Source organism: Lethenteron reissneri, chromosome 6, assembly GCF_015708825.2.
Source record: "Lethenteron reissneri isolate LAM-NWPU_2019-01 chromosome 6, ASM1570882v1, whole genome shotgun sequence".
Classification (NCBI taxonomy): domain Eukaryota; kingdom Metazoa; phylum Chordata; class Hyperoartia; order Petromyzontiformes; family Petromyzontidae; genus Lethenteron; species Lethenteron reissneri.
Window position 1 is genome coordinate 4748234 of NC_083784.1, and position 23880 is coordinate 4772113.

General features: G+C 52.1%; 1 protein-coding gene across 4 annotated transcripts in view; it reads right to left on the reverse strand.

Moving 5' to 3' along the window:
• LOC133354045 (SAM and SH3 domain-containing protein 1-like) overlaps positions 1-23880 on the reverse strand; it is a 302643-nt gene that overhangs the window by 96660 nt on the left and 182103 nt on the right. For 2 of the 4 annotated variants that reach the window (XM_061570607.1, XM_061570600.1), the window contains exons 1-2: positions 16492-18697; positions 6354-6479 (exon numbers count right to left, since the gene is read on the reverse strand). In XM_061570607.1, coding sequence (XP_061426591.1) covers positions 6354-6479; positions 16492-16632 — 267 coding nt within the window. In that variant the 5' untranslated portion in view covers positions 16633-18697. Of the gene's footprint in view, positions 1-6353; positions 6480-16491; positions 18698-23880 lie in introns of those variants that run through there. The other 2 variants (XM_061570594.1, XM_061570613.1) reach the window with 1 other exon arrangement.

A 23880-nucleotide genomic window follows, 5' to 3' on the forward strand; every position in this document is an offset into this window, starting at 1 on the left:
AAGGTATCTTTGTATTTGCGAGCGAGCGAGCGGATGGAATCGACCTCAAAATGTGAGCGACGACCTGGCGAGGTCTTCTCACGGTTCCGGGCGAGATGCGTGCAGTCTGGATGATTCAGCACCGCACGAGCTCACCACATTTGTTACCGAACATCATTACACGCTTCGACGAAATAGCAAATAGCACGGCACCTCTACCCTCGGCTTTATTAAAATATATTCACATATATACATGCATGCGTAATTTGTTTGTTGGCCAATATATAGAGGTTATCGTATTTTTTTTTCTCTCCACGCTCCGTTAATCAGGGGACAGCCTCGACGAGTCTCAAGACCCGCTCGCGAGGAGGGTACTGCCGAGGACAGGGGGTGGCGATGCTGGCCACCTCCGCTGCCGTGGGATTCCAATGGAGTTCATTTGTAGGGAATGTATTTTCAGAGTTGATTGGGATGTCTGTGTGTTAGTGGGCGCAGGAAACCCATGCAGAAGAGTAGTAGAACAAGACAAAGATCCCCCGTATGGCATCAACAGACTGTTGGGGCAAGTGCTGTTCGCGAGCACCTATGAAGGCCTGCAAGGCACACGAAGGGGTGGGTGGCCATAACCACGCCCGGCCGCCTTTGTTTCCCCAGTGGCGATGTTTTTTTTTTACACACCGTACCAGGTACTCATTTGTGGCTGAGTCGACCTAGGGGAGGCCCAGGACCGATTCAGATAATCGCCGTGGGCGGGAATCGAACTCGGGTGGCCGTGTTCATAGGGCAGCTCGCTAACCGCTACACTGCCGCTCCCCACACACACTCACTCATTCACAGTCACACACACTCTGCAGAACAGGGGTAGCATACAACTCCACACGGAAAGGAGGCTGAGCTAGCAATCGAACCTAGACCCTTGTCGCTGTGAGGCTCACAGCTTACGTTATCAACAAAAACAATAATAATAATAATTCACAGCCCCCTTGTCAAACCACTGCCGGTGTCACGATCCCAGCGGTGGTTTGACCATACTTCACCACGCCGGTCAGAGCAGATTTGCGAGGGCGGGGAGTGTGAAATCTCACGTGGACGGTGAAACGCGACGGCTTCTCGGGGCAAGGAAATAAAGATTGCTCGCAAATACGTTGCTTCATCTCGGAATAATTTGCTTGCACCAGTGGGCAGTTGGTGAATGTCATGTGACCGCGATCCGGAAAACAGGGATCGCATTGTCCACTCGGACCGTGACTCACACGCGCGTGCACACACACACACACACTCAAAGACAAAGATCCCCCGTATAGCCTCGACAGGCTTTTGGGGCAAGTGCAGTGAGTGAGTAGCACCTATGAAGCCCGGCATGGTGCACGAGCGGGTGTTGTGGCCGGAAGCACCACGCCCGGCCGCCTTTGTCTCCCCAGCGGTGATGTTTTACACACCGTGCCAGGTACTCATTTGAGGCTTAAGTCGACCTAGGGGAGGCCCAAGATCGGTTCAGATATTCGTCACCGCTGTTGACCGTGAACGGGAATCGAACTTGGGTTGACGGGTTCATATCGCTGTGCGCTAGCTACTGCGTCACGGCTCCGTACTCACACACACATGCGCACACACACACACAGAGAAAAACAAACACGTACCAAGGTTCCCTGCATAGCCTACACGTGCTGTTGACGTCACAAAGACAAAGATCACCCATATAGCGAGCACCTACATAAATACACACACGTGCGCACACGCACACACACACACGTACGAGTACGCCTACACACAAAGACAAAGATCACCCATAGAGCCTTTCACAGACTTGTTGGGGCAAGTGCTGTAAGCGAGAACCTATTAGGGCCGGCATGGCACAGGAGGCAGTCGGTGGCCAGACGCGTGCCAGACCGCCTTTGTCTCCGCAGCGGCGAAGTTTTACACACCCCACCGCGATGCAGGTGAGGTCCAGGGAGGGCTCAGATAGATAATCGTCGCTGGTCTTGGCAGTGAGCGGGAATCGAACTGGGGTTGCAGAGTTCGTGGCGCAGCGCACTAACCGCTACACCCTCCCCACCCCACACACACATGTACAAAGACCCCCGTATAGCCTTAACAGACTGTAGGAGCAAGTGCTGTTAGCGAGTTGCACCCATGAAGGCCGGCACGGCACACGATGGGGTGGGCGGCCAGCACCACGTCCGGCCGCCTTTGTCTCCACAGTGGCGAGGTTTACACACGGCGCCAGGTACTCATTTGAGGCTGAGTCGACCTGGGGGAGGCCCAGGACCAGTTTAAATATCCGCCACTGTTATTGATCGTGACACATGGACGGAGCTGGCGCCTTAACACATTTGACCTCATGGGCTGGATGGCGCTATAGAAAAAAACATCAATGTTTGTGTTGCTAAACTGCCATTGCGTTTCAGCCTTGTCACTTGACCAACTGCAGAGCCACGCAGAGGTTCTAGTCTCGTGCACGATAGCGGCATCAGAAATCTGTTCAGGAGCACCGATGCCAGTGTCAAGGTCCTGCTGCTCACCATGACGAGAGGGGCTTCGGCAGAGATATTATGCATTGTTGTAACATTGCCCGTAGACTAACATTGTCCATCGACTTAACATTGCCCATAAACTCTAACATTGCCCATATACGTACCATTGCCCACACACTCATCTATTCCTGCTTATAACAATGCTCATGTCGAGGTCTGCTACTGCTGCTGGCCACGACAAGAAGGCCCCAGCAGTCATAGAGAGAGTTCGTGTCGTGTCGCTGTTCCTCCTCCTCCGTTGTAGAAGCGCAGACCACATTGGGTTGACCACGTGGTCAACAGTTTTGTGTTGCGTGGCCACAGTCACTCACACTTCCGTGGCTGCGTCTGCCTGTGGTATCGCTTCCACACCGCACAATGTTTGCACGTGGCTGTTGTTTACGGCCGTCAAAACACCTCGTGCTTACGCAATACAACCTCTTGGGAACCCTGTGTACTCGTTCACTGCAGTTATCGATGTGTGTGTCTCTGTTTTGTAGTCGCTGCTTGCTGCTGTGCTCACGCAGCACCGCGGATCTCGCGTGCGAAATAGCTGGATAGCCCTGGCTACACACGGCATCAAATAAACTCTAAACTCCATAACAACTCTACGTGAAATTTCGATTTAAAGCTTCCGTGACTGCAGGGATTCATATTCTTGGTTCTTTCGGTAAAGTCACGTAGAATGGAAATAATAAAATAATGAAAATAAAAATAATAAAATAATTCTCACGACGTTTCGGCCACAACGCAAGCAGCCGTCCTCAGGTGGAGAACAGGTCTGTCGAGAAGACAGAGTCTGATTGACACACCCCAGGCTTGGAGCGTCTATTTAATCTGGGATGGAGGGGGGAAGAGCGCCTTGACAAAATAACTCTACGTGAGTGTCATCCATCTCAATGTCTCTCTGTCTCTCCGTGCATCTCAATGTATCTCTATTCGTCTGTATGTATCTGTGGGTCTCGATGTATCCCTATGTATAGCTAGAGGTCTACGTATCTCTACGTATCTCTGTATCTACGAGTCTTTATGTATCTGTAGGATTCTCTATGGGTGTATATGTGTCTCTGTGGGTCTCCATGCATCTCCAGGAGACTCTACATATCTCTATGTATCTCTGTGTATCTACGAGTCTTTATGTATCTGTATGATTCTTTGTGGGTGTATATGTGTCTCTGTGTGTCTCCATGCATCTCCAGGAGACTCTACGTGTCTCTGTGTGTCTCTTTAGGGGTTTACAACTTGGACCATAGTTTGCGCTGCATGCCCACGCGGAGGTCATGATCGCGGCAGTTTTGAGATAACAACTTCCACGAAAGTGTCCGCGGGTGAATGATTACACAGAGAACAATAACAACGTATGAAAAATAGAATGCGTATATTATCAGAGGGTGTATGTTTGCATGTTGACCACGAGTGCGTGTGGTTAATGCGAACTCGATCCCTTGCAAAAGGTTTTCTCTTTGGTGTTGGAACATCTTAACACCTCCTGTTTGATTGCCAGAAAGGGTAAAAACCTCGCCTTGTTTTTTTCATACTTTGACACTGGCAAAAAAAGGTCACATTTTATAGTAATAGGGTTTTACCCTTTCAACTGGTACAAAAACTGAACCCTTTATACAAGGGATCATGTTTGTAATAACCACAACACAAGCAGTCAAAATGCAAACAAAAAGAAACAACTCTGATAATGATAATGAAATGCATTGTCCTTAAAGTTGATTGGTCCACACCCGAGACAGCTTTTCTTAGAGCCTAGTCTCCATTGGTGTTGGACCAGATGACGCCAAAAGGCGTACAACTCAAAAACAGCGCACTATCAGAGTATTGAGAGCTCGGGGTAAGCATTTACACTATGAGACCTCCTTTACCAGTGGCAAAATATAGTAGTAGGGTTTTACCCTTTAAACTGGTACAAAAACTGACACCTTTATACAAGGGATCATTTTGTAACAACAACAACGAGGTGCTGGAAAACAACAACAAAACACGGACCGGACCTTCTTGACCTTCGCACGGCCAGGACCTTGACTGGGTCAGCGCAACCGAGAGCCAAATCACGAATAATATTTATAAAATGCGGTGAATGTTATCGTTGCTGTGTCATAAACGGCGTTTCAGAGCTGTGCCCCCGAGTGGGGAATATTTTCGTCAAATATTTTGCCCAAAATTCTGTTTACATTACCATCCAGTGTGCGTGTGTACATGACAGGTGCTCGTGAACAGCACTTTCCCTCAAAGTATGCAGAGCTATAGGGTGATCTTTGTATTTGTGCAAGACGATCGGTGGTGCAGTGGGGAGCACACTGCGACCCGAGTTCAATTCCCGGCCACAGTTAACATCAGAAGTCGAACCCGTCTGGGGCCTCACCCCCCCCCTAGGTCGACTCAGACTTGAATGGGTACCTGGGGCTGTGTGTAAACATCAGTACTGGGGAGACAAAGGAGGCCGTACTGGCCTTAATAGGCGCAAGATAACAGCACTTTCCCTAACAGTCTGTGCGTGTGCGTTGTGCAACAAAGTGTCAACCCCTGGCCTCTGCTCATCCACGATCAAAACCCCTGACCCCTGACCTCTCGTTCACCGCCACGACAGCAAAGGCCAAAGTTTATCTCTGCTCGGAGGAGCACGAGGCAAGACTCATCTCCATTCTCAAGCCCAATTCAGTGGTGTCAATTCCACATTCCCAAGACGGGGACCAGTCTCTCCATGAGACAACTGTACACTATTACTGAAGTTCCCCCCAAAGCGCGAGATACACCGACGTTCGTGCCACCCACACCTCACTGCCCTCAGTCCTACAACACCTGGCAAGCCCTGCTGGTGGTGGGGGTGGTCACCCTTCCGAGTACTCACGACTAATCAGGCTCAATGAGATCGGGCGCCATCAGGGAGAGGTCATCGCACGCAGATTGCCGAAAGGGTGTTGTTGTCATTATTTTTCTTCAAGATTTTATGAACACCACCACCAACAGAACAACAGCCGCCATTCGCCACTATGTGGCGGTAACGTCAGCACAGCGCTTGTGCCAGGCTTGGTGCACTCCGAGGCCACGTGAAGTCTCGAAGGCTCGCTGGGCAGGATGTCACGGGACAGACCCAGGTGCCATGGGTTGACTGACTCAGATGACTGCTAGATGCACCAGCTGTGCCCCCTGCTGTGCCAACTTGCTACATTTAAGCCGCCCGCCGCTCCGCTCGTTATTGTGAGCGTCGCTCCTCCTCCACGCTCCACTGTTGTTGCTGGAGGGTGACTGCCTACTAACACCAAAGACAAAGATCCCCCGTGTAGCCCTAACAGACTGTTAGGGCAAGTGCTGTTAGCGAGCACCTATGAAGGCCAGCACGGCACACGAGGCGGTGGGTGGCCAACACCACGCCCGACCGCCTTTGTCTCCCCAGTGGCAATGTCCCCACATTGCACCAGGTACTCAATTGAGACCTAGTCGACCTTGCGTAGGCCCAGGACCGATTCAGATATTCATCACCGGTGTTGTTGGCCGTGAGCGCGAATCGAACTCGGGTGGCCGGTGGTCCGTGGCAGATTGTCGGCGAGATCACCGATTCTGGTCTTCAGCCCCTCCATATTGCCGAGCACACACGGGGACATGTCCTAACGTCACCGCATGCCTCGTAGGAGCGTGTCTTTGAGCTGCAGCGAACCAATGGTTATGCCAATAAGATTTACCGTCTGACATGGCCGTTGTTCACAATTGAACAAAGAAAACACGACCACCACCACAGCACCACCACGGCACCACCACCACCTCCTCGCCAACGCTCTCGAACCGTCCTCCGCTAAAACTGAACCGCGGCGGGGGGCGGCGCAAGATGGCCGGGTCGGAGAGGCCTGCACTCACCGCGAGCTCCAGCACCGAGTGCCTCTTCTGCAGCTCCTCCATCCGGTCGAAGACGTCGTCGAAGTGGGTGTTGAAATACTCGGCGTACTGCTGCGCCAGGTCGTCTATGTTGCCCAATGAGCCGTCCTGGAGGTGGGGAGGGGGGCACACGGGGGGTGAGCACAAGGGGTGGACACACAAGAGTTACTACTGGAGGTGTCTATGTAGTTCTGTGGGGCAAAAAATGCCCCCTCCCTTTTTGGATCCCACATTTCATCGCCCAGATGTCTCGTTGAAATATTCGGACAACAATGTCGTCATCATCATCATCATCTTTGTCATCGTTGGCTTTGATCGATCCACTGCTGGATGAAGACCTCCCCGCACGACCCCCCCCCCCCCCCTACGCCTCCGCCACCAACTCTCGCAACCCTGCGATGCAGCAGCGATCCAAGACCGGCACCTTCAAAACCGGGTTGAGATCTCATCGCTCCATCTCCTGTGCAACAACAGGCCGGTGCACATTGGAGTCCGCGTGTTTCTCTTTATCTCTCGTCGTTATCCGTCGCGTGGATCGTTTTTCCGACTTCCTCTGGTTTTGTGCCCTTTCTCCGCCACATTTTTAATCAACACGCGCTTAGCTTTATTCGGCTGCTGCCATAAACTCCCACGTGTGATGATGATGATGATGATGACAGAAGCCACCTCAATGCGCTATCATCACATACATAAATATGAAATATAACATATAATCAAGTTTCTCTAACCAGGTAAGGCCCCACTGAGCTATGTAGCTCTTTAGCAGAAGCGACCTGGCCACAAACAATCATGGCTTATCACGTGGACATTTATAGCAGCCGAATACTCTAAACGCTGCGATGTTGATTGTCAAGTATGGAGGGGAAAACCGAGGACCCGGAGAAAAATCCACAGCGACCACTGGGAAAAAAAGAGAGCGAACATGCACGCTCCAAATATACAGCAGGCGCAAGGGTTGAGATCGAACTCGCGACCCTTCCCTGTAGACCAGGAGAGGTAGTTAACATCTCGCCACCGCGGCGGATGCGTGGCCAGCTCGCCTCTGAACAAGAGCCAAGTAACCTCAACGGGCTCTACCTGAATTTTGATTTAAAGCTTTCGTGACTGCAGGGATTCATCTTCTTGGTTCTTTCGGTCAAGTCACGTAGAAGGGAAATAAGACAACGTCTTCCCGACAGACCTGTTCTTCACCTGAGGACGGCTGCTTGCGTTGTGGCCGAAACGTCGTGAGAATGATTTATTATTTTTGATTTTTAATATTTTATTATTTCCCTTCTACGTGACTTTACCGAAAGAACCAAGAAGAGGGCTCTACCTGGTTCGTAAAGGAACAACAACAACAACAACCACAACAAAAAGGAGGTGACGAGCAAAGCACTTGCAGGGCTGCGCCTTCACCGGCGCACTACATCAAAGGGGTGGTGGCGGTGGCGGCGCTAGGCGCGGTGATTTGCGCTGACGCGGTGAGCCCGGTGAGCCCGGTGAGCCCGGTGGGCTGCTGCTGCCGGGGGATTGTGAAGCGACGTTCTCGCTGTCGGGGCTTGCGCTGTGCGGTGCGGGGGGGTGGGGGGTGCGGTGCGGGGGGGGGTGCGGAGTTTCCGCAGCAGCAGCAACGCAGCGCAGAAAGCGGCAGGGGTGGGGGGGGCCAGGGAGGGCGGGGGGCGGGGCGGGGAGAAGGCGGGGGCGGGGGGAAGGGGGGGGCGGGGGGAAAGGGGGCCGGGGGGAAGGGGGGCCGGGGGGAAGGGGTGGGGCGGGGGGCGGGGAGAAGGGGGGGCCGGGGGGAAGGGGGGGGGGAAGGGGGGGCCTAGGGAAGGGGGGGAAGGGAGAGCCAGGGGGAAGGGGGGCCGGGGGAATGGGGGGCGGGGGGAGGGGGGGCGGGGGGGAAGGGGGGGGGGGCGGGGGGAAGCAGGGGGCCTAGGGAAGGGGGGGCGGGGGGAGGGGGGCGGGGGGAAGGGGGGCCGGGGGAAAGGGGGGCCTCGGGAAGGGGGGGCGGGGGGAAGGTGGGGGGGGCTGCGTAGTTTCCGCAGCAGCAGCAACGCAGAGAGCGGTAGGGGCGGGGCGGGGGGGTAGGGGCGGGGCGGGGGGGAAGCTCCGGTCGGCCGCATTCCTGAGCGGTTGGGTAGACGCAGCGACGGAGCGGCTCCCAGGCGAAAGGCGATCAATCGAACGCCAAGGGCGGGGACACCCCGAAAAACAAACCCGAATGAAAATATCGAGAGAGAGAGAGAGAGGAAGAGGAGGAAGGGGGGGGGGAATAATTCAGCGAAAATGGAAAAGTCGGGGCGAGGGAGGAGAAGGAAAAATAGAAACGGAACTGAAAAAAATAATAATCCAAACAAATCCGGCCAGATGGTTCAAGTTGGCCCGTCGCCCATCCCAGTACGGTGAGGTTTTGGTTTAGATTTAACAAAAAAAAATTGCGATACTATATAAATCACGGATGCCTGAGCATAGACCCCTAATGGCCCGAACAAGCGGCCAGCAACAAACAGCACCGTGAAATAGTGTGGCCTGTTTCTTGACTGGAGCGAGGTTATTATTGTTGTTGTAGTAAGAACTTAGGGAGGGGGGAGCACAGTGGAGCAGCAGAGAGGTGAGGTTAACTGCAGTGTGGTGAGTGGGTAGGTGAGTGGGTGGGTGGGTAGGTGAGTGGGTGGGTGGGTGAGTGGGTGGGTGGGTGGATGAGTGAGTGGGTGGATGAGTGAGTGGGTGGATGAGTGAGTGAATGAGTGGGTAGGTGAGTGCTTAAATGAGTGCTTAAATGGGTGTGTTGTTGTGACCTGCAGTGTGATGGTGGTTGAACAGTGTTGGGGTGGTTGAACACAGCATAGTGGTCGTGGTGGTGGTTGTTGTTGAACACTGTGGTGGTGTTGAACACAGCGTGGTGGTCGTGGTGGAACACACTGTGGTGGTGGTGGTGGTGGTTGAAGAGCGTGGTAATGGTGGTGGATGAGATGAAACAGTCGGCGTCTGACAGACCGGGTCCTTAACACGGGTGACGTCCACAGGAACAGCGACCGCGCTAGTAGCGATAGGAGAGCGATAGGGAGGCGACTGACCGCTGGTGAATTAGCGAGTGACTCGGTGAGTGCTGATTCCGAGCTGGAATCTCCGGCGAGGCAGTGAAAACTCAACCCACAACTACCACCATCATCAACAGGGGGTCACGTAAATTGAGTACTATTTTGTGTCCAGATGTTCGTAGTTCGAGACCATCGGCCGCCCTGGTTAATACCGCCGCTGTGTATTCATCATAAAATAACACTAGCATACTGCGTCTGCTTCGGAGTGGCCATGAAAGACCCTGGGACGCTCGTTGGCTACGTACGGTGCGAAAGAGGTTCAACATACGTACATAGATTTTTTTTTAAAGTAGGCAATTAGAAAAATCACCACACTCTGTGAAACGGTACAGCAGCAGTACCGTCCCCACAGAGCGAACTCGTCCCCAACTAGCAGAGGCGCCGTCGGCACTTATTCTCCTATCTACAGCCCTGCTGTCGAGCCAGTGGTGTAAATTCCACATTACTGTGACGGGGGGAGGGGGGGGTATCTTCATTGAACAACCGCTGTTGGTGCTTCCCCACGAAGATTGTTGTCAAAGTTTGTCGTCAAACAAACTTTGTTTGCGTTTAGTTTTTTTTCCGTCCTTCCCACCGTACATTAGCACGGTTGTCTACGTATGGTGCGAAAGAAGTTCAACATACATGCATACATACATACAAAGTGATACCTATTTTATCCAACCCGGAGGGATGGATGATGATGGGCTAAAGCCAACCAACCGCCCTCGACCGCCACCACAATGAGAACTTGAACTCTTGACCTTTGCGATGGCCGCTCGCTCTACCTGCTGAGCCACCTAGACGGATGACGGAATGTACCTCGACTGCCAGACTATAATTAAAAAAGTATTATAATAACAACCCATTTATCCAGCAGAGCCACGCTGAGTCACCGGAATCTGATACATTAGGGTGTTTGACGATTGTAAGTTTACAGCCAATAAACGATGATGACCTGTGTTCATTATTCACGTGGAGGAGGAGGGAAACGGAGCACGCGGCGATAACCCCGACGCCCTTCCGCGAGGGGGCAACGCTCAATCCCCCGCACAGATGGAATAAACAGATGGCGATTAGTCCACACTTGCTGTACTGCCTTCTCCTGGCGAGCCCAGGGTTATGGCACCTCCGCACACCGACAGGGGAGGAAGTTTCACAAAATAAGTGCGGAAAATGTGAAACTCTCCAGTAGCAGCGGTGCGACTGTGCTCGCCAAAGAACAGACCGTGCAGCGTTTAACGAGCGCAATGCCCCGATCCACAAATACGAAGGGGACGTCACAGCGATGGATACGCCGCTCCGCTGCTCCCGGTTGTCCTGGCCTTGACCACCTGAATGTGAAATCGTATGTTGTCGCTCTGCCATGTACATCAGCAGCGGTACGAACGATTAGGCAGTGCGGCGACCCACCAACCCTCGCTGTCTCAAGAAGTGCTGTGACTGCAGGCCACCTGCATCGCTGCTACCCGCTGCACCCATCTGTGAAGCGTCGTGGTGACTTCGTGATAGCCTTGCACTGGTGACCGATTCCTTTAGAACTGCGGTAGCACGGTGCGAAAGACGTTCAACATATACACACACACGTACATAGCGCCACACCAAACGTGCTCGCTATTATTATTATAAATACAGACGGCATGTCGGTCACGGAGGCTGAGTCACCAATGCCGCGTGCGGTTATGAATTCTGTGCACTTGGCATCGTTTCAACTCAACACTACGACAACGCTGCGGGCGGCTGATCCCCATCCCCCCCTCCCGCATTCCCCCACGTAATGAGCCAAGATCTTCGTGCGAATACACAACACAGACAAAAACAAAGATCCCCACAGCCTCTAACAGACTGTTGGAGCCAGTGCCGTTAACGAGTAGCAACCTACGAAGGCCGGCACGCCACACAGCACCACGGCTACACACACAAAGACAAAGATCCCCCGTATAGCCTTCACTGTCGGGGCAAGTGCTGTTAGCGAGCACCTTTGAAGGCCGGTAACAGGAGACGAGGGGGTGAGTGGCCAACACCACGACTCAGCCTCATTTGAGGCTGAGTCGACCTAGGGGAGGCCCGGGACCGGTTCCGATAAACGTCACTGGCGTTGGCCGTGAGCGGGAATCGAACTCGGGTCGCAAGGTTCATAGCACAGCGCGCTAACCACTACACAACCGCTCCCCACACACAAAGACAAAGACTCCGTATAGCCTTCAAGAGACTGTTGGGGCAAGTGCTCTTAGCAAGCACCTATGAAGGCCAGACTTCACCACATTGGTCCAGTCAGGATTAGTGGCTCCCCGAACACAGCTGTGAAACTCCCGTCCCGTGCGCGTCGAGGAGGAGCCGTATACCCTGGCTCGCCAGGAGGCGGTCCTAAAAAAATTAACCCGTAAAAACAAAGTTTTTCACTATAAATTCTTTATATGCGTGGCATCGGGGCGGCTAGAGTCATCTCGTCCTCTGGCTTGATATGGCTGCCACCTATGGGTCAGATGATTGTGTGCCAGCATTAACCAATTGGTAAATAAATATTTTAAAAACATTTCCCTAAACAGTGTAAAATTTTGGGAAAAAATGTTCACGAAAATTCATTGTCACGCACAACGAGTCTGTGTGCAAAATGTCAGCTCGATTGGATCACGGGAAGTGGGTTAAAAAACGACCGAAAGATTTGCACGGTCGCAAGCAAGCAAGCGCGCGAACTTAATATAAAGGATTTAAAAAAGTGTCGACTGATATCATCTTTCCCTTCTGCACGGGATAGAGCGTTGCTCCCTCGCTCGTACGAGCGGGGTTTCCTCCAGATGCTCCGGTATTCCTCCCACACGTGTAGAAAACTCACGCATTAAATTGGCCAGAAAGCGTCTCAATATATCCGTAGGACTGCAGAGCTTGGGAAAAATATTGGGTAACGGCGGCTCCTCGCCACTGATTTGCCTGCTGCCGCCTGTCCCGCTCGACTGTGGTTCCTCCTCTGAGCGCCTCTGAGCCGTCCTCTTCTCTCTCCGGAGCGTTCCGGAGAGAGGAGAGGGGGAGAAGCGGATGCCGTGCGGTAGCGGGGAGAAGGAGGAGGGGGGGGGGGCAATGCTACGAGTTAGAATTCGACAAACGTTTATTTGACAGGGACACTTTCTGCGACAAGCACCGTGCAACGCGTTCCATCGCAGGTAGCCGCAGCGTCGACAAGGCGTGGACACGCGGCCCTGCCAACACCAATGTCCCACTCAGCGCTTCAGCGGCGTTTAATACAGTCACGGGGGGAGGAGGTGGAGTAGGAGGGGGTTGTCAGTGCCATGATGACCCCCAGCAGTGGATTTAGCGCGGAGGGATACGAGAGGAGACGGGACCGAATGTGTTATTGGCAGCAGCAGCAGCAGAATAGCGAGATAGAGAGAGAGCGAGTGGTGTTGCGTTGTGGGTTGAGTGTAAAAATGATGAGTCTGCGAACCCAGTTTGATTCCTGCCCTCGGACAATAACATGTGGCGAACATCCTGACCCCCCCCCCCCCACCAGAAAAGCAGTGACGAAAACGGACAAAGTCGCCCTCGGCACTACACCTCAACCAGCCCACCCACCCACCCCACAGATGAAACACCATTGACGCTCGCCACCCCCAAAACCAACAACTTCATCACTGTGACGTACTCCGCACTCTCGACTTGCATCACCACCACCGCCTTAAATACCACTGCACTGCCCGAAATACCACCCCTACTCATGCCACCAATCACTCACTCACCCTCATCACCCTCACCACCACTCCCCCACTCATCCACCACCCCCCCCCCTTTCACTACTCCCACCAGAAGCCCCACCTGCTCACAGACGCGTCCCATAGTCCAGCAAGTCTCCGTGCAATGTTTGTGTCTCTCTGTCTGTCTCTGTCTATCTACCTGTCTGTCTCTATGTCTCTGTCCGTCTCTCTGTCTCTGTCTATCTACCTGTCTCTCTGTCTCTGTCTGTCTCTCTGTCTGTCTCTCTCTGTCTCTCTCTGTCTCTCTGTATCTCTGTCTGTCTCTCCGTCTCTCTGTCTCTCTGTCTGTCTCTCTGTCTCTCTATCTGTCTCTCTGTCTGTCTCTCTGTCTGGCTGTGTATTTGTTTTCCCTGCCCGCCTGTGTCCATGTATCCGTCTCCTATCCCTGTGTGTCTCTCTGCGTTTCTGTCTTGTCACTGTGTGTGTTTCTCGGTCTCTCTGTGCGTGTCTCGTCTGTCTCGCTGTATTTATGCCTCGCTGTCTCTGTTTATTTGTCCCTCTCTACGTCTCTCCGTGTGTCTCTCTGTCTTTCTGTCTCTGTCTCTCGGTCTCTTCCACTATGTATTATATGTTCTTCTCAACTCTCTGCTCGCGTCTTTCTCTGGGTCTCTGCCTCTGTACGTCTCTGTATCTCTCCAATTGCGTCTCAACTCCTTCTGTAAACAACTCTCCGTCTCTCTCTCTCGTTGTCTCCTCTCTCTCACACACACACACACGTCCCTCAACCGTGATTAATGACCTCGCATACTCTCCGATAATTATAATCACTCAGATTATGTGACTCAGATCCCGCACCCCACAGCCCGGCTGGCACTCGAACCGGTAGCACGTGGTATGCAGGGATTGCTGATCCCCCCCTCCCCCCCATAAACGAGGGGGGAGGGGTATGGAGGGGGGAGGGGGTAGGGAGGGGGTAGGGAGGGGGTAGGGAGGGGGTATGTTGGGGGAGGGGGTAGCGTGGGGGAGGGGTAGGGGGGTAGCGTGGGGGGAGCGTTGAATCACATTGCACGATCCATCCCATATACCCCCTCGGGTAGCGATTCTACACAAGGCCGGTTACGATCCATCAGTTCTGCCCAACGTTTTAATTGGCTACCGATACAATGTGGATGGCTGTCGCAGACGGTGGTGGCGTTGTAAGCGGTGAGCAGCGCGGCCGGACTTGAAACCCAGAGAGAAGGGGGGATCCCATCTCCCCCGGCGAGGCAGGCAGGTGAAGAAAATAAGTTGGGCGAGTTCACAAACCGCCACCACCACCACAACCACCACCACAACCACCACAACCACAACCACCACCACCACAACCACCGCCACCAGCACCACCTCTGCCCACTTAGCCAATGGGGTTAACCACAATTAGGCTATGATCCGGGAGGTTACGTGTGGTGGGGTAAAGTGTGGATAACTCCCACCTCTAGAGCTCCCCTCTAGTGGAGGCTCTTCCACCAGCAGTGCAGTGAGCAAAGTCATTGCAGGGCTGCGCCTTTATCTCTCACAATGGGGGTCCCTTCGTCAATTAAAGTCGATGGTTAATGTGATGATACAAACATTGACTCACGTGAGTTTAGATTAGATTAAGATATGCAAAACGAGATGCAATTCGGGCTCACGATGTGGCCAACTGACGCTGTGTGTTTAACTTCTTTCGCACCGTACGTAGCCGACCGTGCTAACGGGAGGTGCTGGGGGGGGGTTACAACAAACGCAAGCACGAAAAGCAGTTCAGACGAGGAACAATACCGAGAAGACGGATCCAAGAATACAGAACCAACCTCCATCCACTCCCGGATTGAATCATGATCTCGATTCTCGACTCCGTGTAGAAATATCTCTCCCTCTCTCTCGGCTCTGGTTTAACAGTCTTATTCGTGTATTCCTATCTCCGTGTCTCTCTCTCGGTAACAAATAACCAAAATCACATCTCTCTCGGTAACAAATAACCAAAATCGAATCTCTCGTTACATTCGTAAATTACACACAGTGGCTTCTAAGTTTGCGTTTTTGTCAGCTGCGTTACAATGACGACGATGATGGTGATCAGCATCGCCTCCTCTCTTCCACTGCTGATGAAATTTTCTCACCTCCACAACCCTCGGCGGTGGCTAGGAGATGTTAACTACCTCGCCTGGTGTGCAGGAGGTCGTAGGTTAGATCCCGACCCTGACGCCTGCTGTAGTTTTGGGAGTTGTGCGTGTTATCTCCCCGTGGTCGCGTTGATTTTTCTCCGGGTCCTCTCGGGGGTTTTTCCCCTCCACGTTTAAAATCAACATCACGCGTTTAGAGTATTTGGCTGCTATATATTTTAACGTGATAAGCCACCTCGTTGAGCTATTATTTGTGGCCAGGTCGCTTCTCACAAAGAGCCCTACAGCTCAGTGGGGCTTAGCTGGTAAAATAAAACAAAGTAAAATATAACCTCTTGTTGTAACAGCTCTCTCGCTGTTTCAGCAGTTGCACTGCTGGATTATTTTTTTCCGCCTGAGGACGGCTGCTTGCGTTGTGGCCGAAACGTCGTGAAAATTATTTTATTATGTTTTATTATTATTTTATTATTTCCATTCTACGTGACTTTACCGAAATAACCAAGAAGATGAATCCCTGCAGTCCCGAAAGCTTTAAATCGAGAAATATTATTTTTTATTTTATTTTATTCTTCTAAGTACGTGACTTTATTGAAAGAACCAAAGAGCATACAAAAATACATCCCGTTTTCTTTATAGCTCAGAAGTCGAAACTGGGGTGATTCAATCCACTCCACCACCAAAAACAAAGATCCCCCGTATAGTCATTTAAAAGCCTATTGGGGAGCGTACTGTTCACGAGCGAGAACTTCCGAAGGCCGGCACGGCACACGAGGGGGTGTGTGGCCAGCACCACGCGCGGCCGACTTTGTCTCCCCAGTAGCGATGTTTACACACCGCATCAGTTACTCATTTGAGGCCGAGTCAATCTAGGGGCGAGGCCCAGGATCGGTTCAGATAATCGTCGCCCGTGCTGCTGGGACCGCGAGCGGAAATGGAACTCGAGACGCCGGGTTGGCAGCGCGGTGACCTAACCACTGCGCCACCGCTCCGCACCCCTCCACCGCCACCCGCTGACACGGCCGTGATGACAGCTGCTCAGCTGTGAACCAGTGGCATGCAAACAAATTCCCGAACAGACAATTTACCCTGGGCTAGGATTCAGCCGAGCCATCCACTCAACAAAGCCAACGATTCCAGCAATGCGGACCGCATTGACTGTTGGGACAAGTGCTTTTAGCGAGCACCTATTTCGGGGTCGACACACACAATCACACTTCTCACTCACCAGGACACCCATCATGTCGTCCATGAGTTGCTTGCTATCCGAACTTGCTCCTTCTGTTGCAGGTTCAGCCGTAACAGCCGCAGATGACTCATCGCCAGTATCGACCTTCTCGGCCGCCGCCGCATCCTCCTCCTCCATCATCTCTTGAATCGTTGTGCGGTTGAGTTCTTCTCGCTCTCCTCAAGTCCCTCTCCCCCTGCGTCTCTCCACTCTCGCCCCGGTCCCTCTCCTCGCAATCCAAAGCAACTCTCTGGTCGTCTTAAAACCTATTCGTATGAACCACCTCTTCGTCAGAACCACCTCTTCGTCAGAACCACCTCTTCGTATGAAGCACCTCTTCGTCAGAACCACCTCTTCGTATGAAGCACCTCTTCGTATCAACCTCCTCTTCGTATGATGCACCTATTCAGTCCCGTGTGTCCCTGCGTCGTCTTAATGGACAACTTCGAAAAAATACTTTGCGGCTCATCGGATTCCTCCGGTCTGGAATTCAGATCCTGATATTTCTGTCACGGTTTCAACACCGGATATTTTCTGGACCAAATCCAGTGGAGATTAAAAAGAAAATACACCAACCCCTGCGCCCCCCAAATCCCACCTCTTTCTCACCTCGTCTCTTTCCTCTCCCCCCACCGCACCTCCCTCTCAGAGTAAAATATCGTAGCCCTGCCGAGTTGTGTGCCCAGCGAGAAATCACTTGGCGCAGGCTATCGGCGCAAGGAAGTACCCACGTGGTGGTGTTTTGTTGTAAATCTCAACCACGGAATTGGAATTTCGTGCCCTTCTTTTACTTCACCTCCCCGCCACGAACGCCACCCTCAAAAAAAATCCCATAAAAAATAAACCTGGGGTAGGTCACCAGAGGCGAAGAGGCGAATCTAATTTGTAAACCAAAATCACTCCGCGTACAATTAATTATTGCTTGCCTCCTGCCAGTAAAGTTCAACAAAGCATCACAATCAACGCGAGTTAATATTTAATTGTTTGCTATTGACTTTCGACCAACAACTTCACAATAAACAACCCAGACTCCCTCTTGTCACTCACTCTCCACCCTCACGACCTCTCCACCCTCACCTTCTTACTCGTCCACCCTCTCCCACTGCCCCTTGTCTCTCCCTCCCCTCGCTTCCTAACTCTCCGTCAACACCAACTTCTGCAGTGACCTCTCTCAACTCCTCAAACACAAATCCGCTGCAATTCTCCCCGTCTCTCTCTCCCCGTCTCTCCTCTCCCCGAGCTGTCGTCCAGCCTCCTCAAAGAACAATCTCAAAATCTTCTTGGAGGCTCCAACAACCACTCAGGGAGTCGTCACCTCCTCCTCCTCCTCGAGTCACCCCGCGACTCTCTCAGTCGCCGTGCTGACAGTTATCCACCTCGCCACGTTGTCCACCATGCCCCGCTGAGCAGAGTGCCCGATGTGTTTGTTGTTGTCGTCTCTAACAACCCAGTCGAGAACGTCCAGGCTCTGTCGAACTCATATTCTTAGGTTTTTTTCGGTAAAGTCACGTAGGTAAAACATTAAAATTAATAAAAGTAAAATAAAATAAAAATCACGACGTTTCGGAGGCAACACAAGCTTCCGTCTTCAGGTGGAACCGTCACAGCCACGACAGCTGTATCAAGTAAATGAGAGATTGCAGGAGCTACCACCCCGTTTATATAATGGTTGTCGAACTCGCCGACGATAATCCAGCAGTGGAGTTGACGCTCGGTGGCAGCTCTCGATCTGAGCGGCGCGCGAGAGTTGGATGAATCATGACGCTTTGATGGCAGCTGAACGCACACGCCAAAGTTGCTCTCAGCTCTCGTCTCTCTCAGCCTCGCAGTGCCGCTTCTTGCAGCAAGTACCAACGGTCTCCGCAAAGGCTTCTCTGGGTCTTCTCAGTCTCCCTCAAGGCTCTCTCTCTCTGTCTCAGCCTCTCCCCGCACCCGGCCACACTACGTCCCTTAAGCTCTCTTTGTTTCCTTCGCCATTAAGAGAGGGCGAGAGAGGGAGGGAGCCGTGAATGATGGAGTCCGAACCCTCGTCCGCGCCCTCGTTTAAAAAAAACAAACAAAACACAACCACCGGCGTTGACGAGGTGAGCAGTGAAGGAGTGAAACTCACAAACTCCCGGGGCCGAACTAAACTAACTTCGTTTTCCAGCGCGACTCGGCCGCCGCCGCCGCTGTTGTGTCAACTCTTACTAACCCCTCCCTCCCCCACCACCACCAACCACATTATCCAGTCTCCCACGACCTGCATGCACACACCATCATCCACCCTGCCCCTCCTCCCTCCCTCCCTCCACCTCTTCCCCCCCTCTCCCCCCACACAGGCACAACCTTTTTTGGGGGAGGGAGGGAGGGGAGGGAAACAAAGTGATGTCAAAAGCATTTTAGACTGTGCCAAGTTGGGTCCCTGCTGCATTCGGGGTGGGCGCGTGGGAAGGGAGGGCTTTGTGCGAGTAGGAGAGGGGGATGAAAGTGTGTTTATGCACGCACGATCTACCCCTCGCACGCACGGCTCAGTGGACTTGTCCGAGAATTGCACTCGGGTTTGTTTCCGTCGCTTTTAAAGAACCACGTTTTCTCGTCCTTCCTGTCCCACCAACCAACCACACTGGACGGGACAAACGTAGGTTTGACACCCGGCCACGTGACCAAGCCGGGAGGGCAATCGGATGACTCAGTCCATCATCATCATTATCCCTCCAGGGTCGGTAAACTTGTCCGAGAATTGCCCTCGGGTTTGCTTCCGTCGCTTTTAAAGAACCACGTTTTCTCGTCCTTCCTGTCCCACCAACCAACCACACTGGACGGGACAAACGTGTAGGTTCGACACCCGGCCACGTGACCAAGCAGGGAGGGCAATCGGATCACTCAGTCCATCATCATCATCCCTCCAGGGTCGATAAAGTTAGTACCACGTTGTGTCGGGGAAATCAACAATGGGTAGTCTTATGAATAGACTCTCCCCCACCATAGGAATGTGGAATTTCCACCACTGGCTTAGGCCCTGTGGAAGAGATGAGCACGACATCCACACTCATTTGAGCAAGAAACTACTTAGACGTTTTCACAGTTTGGCGGAGAGCTCTGTCCGATAAGATCTGGTAACCCAGCAGCATAGATGTAAGAATCCTGCTGATGAGACCCAGAATATGGAAAACTGGTTCAGAGATGTGTTTCCCTTAAACAAACGCTGCCGCTGCTGTGATAATATTGGAGACTGGGCACGCGACCTGTAACCCAGCACTGTGAAGGCAGTGGCGAGGGTTGGTGGACCACACAGAGATGGCGTGAAACTCCATCCCCGTTGGCGTAGAGGAGGTGCCATACCCTGGTTCGCCCCGAGAAGGCAGTCTCGCAAATGTGGACTCCACTTCTTGCATCTGTAGGGGATAGAGCGTTGCCCCGTCACACACGTGCGTTTTCTTCGGGTGATAACACGAGCTAACCAGAACCCTACTCCCTAGCCCTCACAACATTCGCTCACCAGACCCTATTAAGTGGATTATCGGCGTCCAAAGCGCTCGGAGACGGCCTCGGTATGAATGGCGCTCTCATGTGTTGACTGACTGAGATGAGGACCCTGAGGCGAGCGAGGAAGATTGTGGCCGACTCCTCTCACCCTGGTCACTCTCTGTTCCAGCTACTCCCCTCCGGCAGAAGGCTGCGGTCCATCAGGACCAAAACTTCACGCCATAAAAACAGTTTCTTCCCATCCGCTGCTGGCCTCTTCAACAAGGTCAGGGGCTCAAACTGACTTTAACGCTCAAACTGACTTTAACACAATATCTGCACAATTACACTCTGCCATATTTGCACTATGTTACCCTATTTGCATTTTTGTAATTTTATATTGTATATTATAGCTATTGTGTATTTTAGATTTTATTTTATTAAATTTTTACATACTTTAGCTCCTTAGTATTAGACTTGTACCTTTAATATAGTTAGACTTGTAAACCACTTATTTAAGATTTAAGATTCCTAAATGTTGATTGTATGCACCTTCCGGCCAAAGTAAATTCCTTGTCTGTGCGAACTTTCATGGCGAATAAAACCCTTTCTGATTCTGAATGGCAAATGCACCACCTGTGCCCCCTCCTCCCTCCCACAACTGTGCCACCTCGCAACCTTTTAACCGCCCGGCGCTCCGCTCGTTGTGGTGAGCGTCACTCCTCCTCTACCCTCCGCTGTTGTTGCTTGAGAGCGACGGCTCCTCAACTTGCCCGGTAGCGTCCTTCACGAGCCTCCTCCTCCTGCTCCAAAGGGGCCGATCTCGACACCGCTGGTACCCGTGATTGGGCACACACACGCGCTCCCCGCCACTCCCCGCTTTCCATTCATGCTGCAGCTCCCTCTAAAGGAATGTGAAGTGACGACAGTCAGTCAGACAGTCTGTGCTCTGCAGAGGGCCCCGGGCTTGTTGAGTCACGGCAACCCATACCCAAAGGACATTTAAAACTGGAGCCAGCGGACTTTGTACCTGTACGCAAATTAAACATCCGCAATCGTTCGAATCGCCGCTGTTTTGGTTTTTCCCGTGCGCCTTTTATGGGCTGGTGTAACCCCAGTAAAAACAAATCAAAACGTTGGGCCCACCTTGGTCCAACGGTTCGACCCACATGTCAACAACGTCGCACCAACGTCGGAAACGTCTGCTCGGGTGCAACGTCGCGTATCCGACTCGCCGGGGCGGAGGGGTGGGGGCGGGGAGTGACAGGCGTGACGTTTGGCGAGTCACGTGGTGACGCGTTTAACAATCATCGGGCTAGTGCAGCAGCGTGGAAACCGAGTTTAATATGTACGTGAATGGGCGAAGATTAAATCGGTGAAGGCGGAGAGACGGAGCGTGGTGGTGGCGGTGGCGAGGATTGAGGGGGTGGGGCAGTGAGGACTGGAGTGTGGGAACTCCCTGACTCGCGAATTCTCAACGCAGCGAAGCCTCCGTCAATCAAATGACCTCCGATCTCTAGGAGCGCGATTCTTGCAAATGGAACTTCGTGAAGTTGAATTTGTTTTTTGTGAATTTATATATTTACTTCCCCCCCCCCTACAGCCACAACAACAACAACAAATGGTCCACGTGACGATAAGCCACTTCTTTTCGATTTAAAGCTTTCGTGACTGCAGGGATTCATCTTCTTGGTTGTTTCGGTAAAGTCACGTAGAAGGGAAGTAATAACATAATAAAAATAAAAAAACACAATAAAATAATTCTCACGACGTTTCGGCCACAACGCAATCAGCCGTCCTCAGGTGGAGACCAGGTCTGTCGGGGAGACAGCGTCCCACTTCTCGTTGAGCTATCATTTGTGGCCAGGTCGCTTCTGAAAAAGAAGCGACATTGCTCAGTGGATCTCGCCTTGTAATATACAAACATAGTTTCGTTTTATATGTTTTATATTTATTTTAAGTGATGTGTTTTCCTTTCCTATACTTTGCACTCCGATCGTGTTTCTGTATTGTTTGTTGTCGTAACCGTCTGACCCCGTGTCCCCAAATGGACATCTGTGAAAAAGAGCTTCATAGCTCATCAGATTCTGCCAGTATAAACACATATTCTGATTTTGAACAACAACCATCACCGGCAGGACCACACACAGGATCGGGATGCAACAGCTTCCAAGCGACGCGTGCATCGCAATCATAGCGAACCCCCATCAGCTGCGATTCGCTGATCTCTCTCTCTCTCGAGGGAGAGGAAGAGAGAGAGGTGGTGGGGTGGTGGGTGGGCAGACTTTTGACTTTTAAACAACTTTTATTGCCGCCAGCAGCAACAGCACTGGAGGCGATTCCGATACGAAATAGAACAGTCACCAGCAAACAAATAAACAAACGCTATGAATCCACGCGCTGCGGCGCTAAATGGCTGGACAGAAAGACGAGTGAGAGAGAGGAGAATGAAGAAGGTAGAGACCACGACTGAGCGAGCAGATATATCCAGGATTGGGAAGTCCTTCTGCTGTAAATTCACGTAGAAGGGAAATAATAAAATAATAAAACATAAAACGTAAAAAAATAAAATTCTCATAAAATTCTCAGTGACAATTTTATTTTATTATGTTTTCTTTTTATTATATTATTACTTCCCTTCTACGTGACTTTACCGAAAGAACCAAGAAGATGAATCCCTGCAGTCACGAAAGCTTCAAATCGAAATTCCTCCTGTTGTGTTTTTTTTTCGCACCTGATGACGGACGCTTGCGTTGCGATCGAAACGTCGTGATCTATTATTATTTTTTCTACCCACGTGACTTCACCGAATGAACCAATGGGCATGGATTCCTGCAGTCACGAAAGCTTCAAGATTGGGAAGAGTTAAACAGATTTTAAAAAATCCCAGCCGACTGTAGTTAACACTCACCCCGCGGCCACACATCATCGCCACCGTCTCTCTCTTCTCTCTCTCGTGGATTTTCACGGCAATTTGCCACTAAGCGACAGCAGCTGTTGCATTTGCACCCCCCCCCGCCGCACCCCCCACCCATCCTCCCCCACAGTCGCTACCCAACAGCCCCACGCGGTGGCCTTGAGAAAATAGTCACACAGCCCGAACGTGTGCCCCCCCCCGCCCCACCACCAACCACGAAGATGAATCAATTCATGGGGGACTGCGATCAAACGTCAGCTCTGATGGGATGGGGAGAGAGAGAGAGAGGACACACCAACTCTCGAGAGGAGACCGCGAGAAAAGGGGAAGAGAAGCGGATGAGAGGCAACAGCAGAGGAGACAACAGCAGAGGAGAGGCAACAGCAGAGGCGGCAACAGCAGAGGAGGCAACAGCAGAGAGAGTGAGCGAGAGAGCGAGCGAGAGAGAGAGAGCGAGCGAGCGAGGGTTACATAAAGCCCCGTTAAAAAAAAATTACGAAATGATGAACGAAACAAAGTGCCGAATACACCGAGCATCTTCTTGTTTCCACTGATCGTAAAAAAACAGAGAGACGACATCGCAGAGTTCAGAGGTCACGACTGACCAGGGGCAGCTGAGGAGAGGAGGGAGTTGGGGCGGGGGGCTCTGTCCAGCAGTTGGGGAGTTACAGGCTGACAACAAAGACAAAGATCCCCCGTATAGCCTGCAACAGACTGTTGGGGTAAGTGCCGTGAGCGAGCTACGGGATACGATCGGGGCAAGGTGGCCATAACCACGCCCGGCCGCCTTTGTCTTGCTGATGCTGACGCTTGCACACGCACACACACACCAGCCGCCACTGACGATGCTAATGATGGAATGTTTCCCCAGGACGTGCAGCAGCAACACGTGGTCTGGATGGGGTTCCAAGGCCGTAATTAAAATATATATTGCTCAAAATGTCCCCCCCCCCCAATATATTGCAAAAAATGTTTGCTATGCTATGTAAATAAAAACAACAATTTTCTAAACCTTGGCCACAATA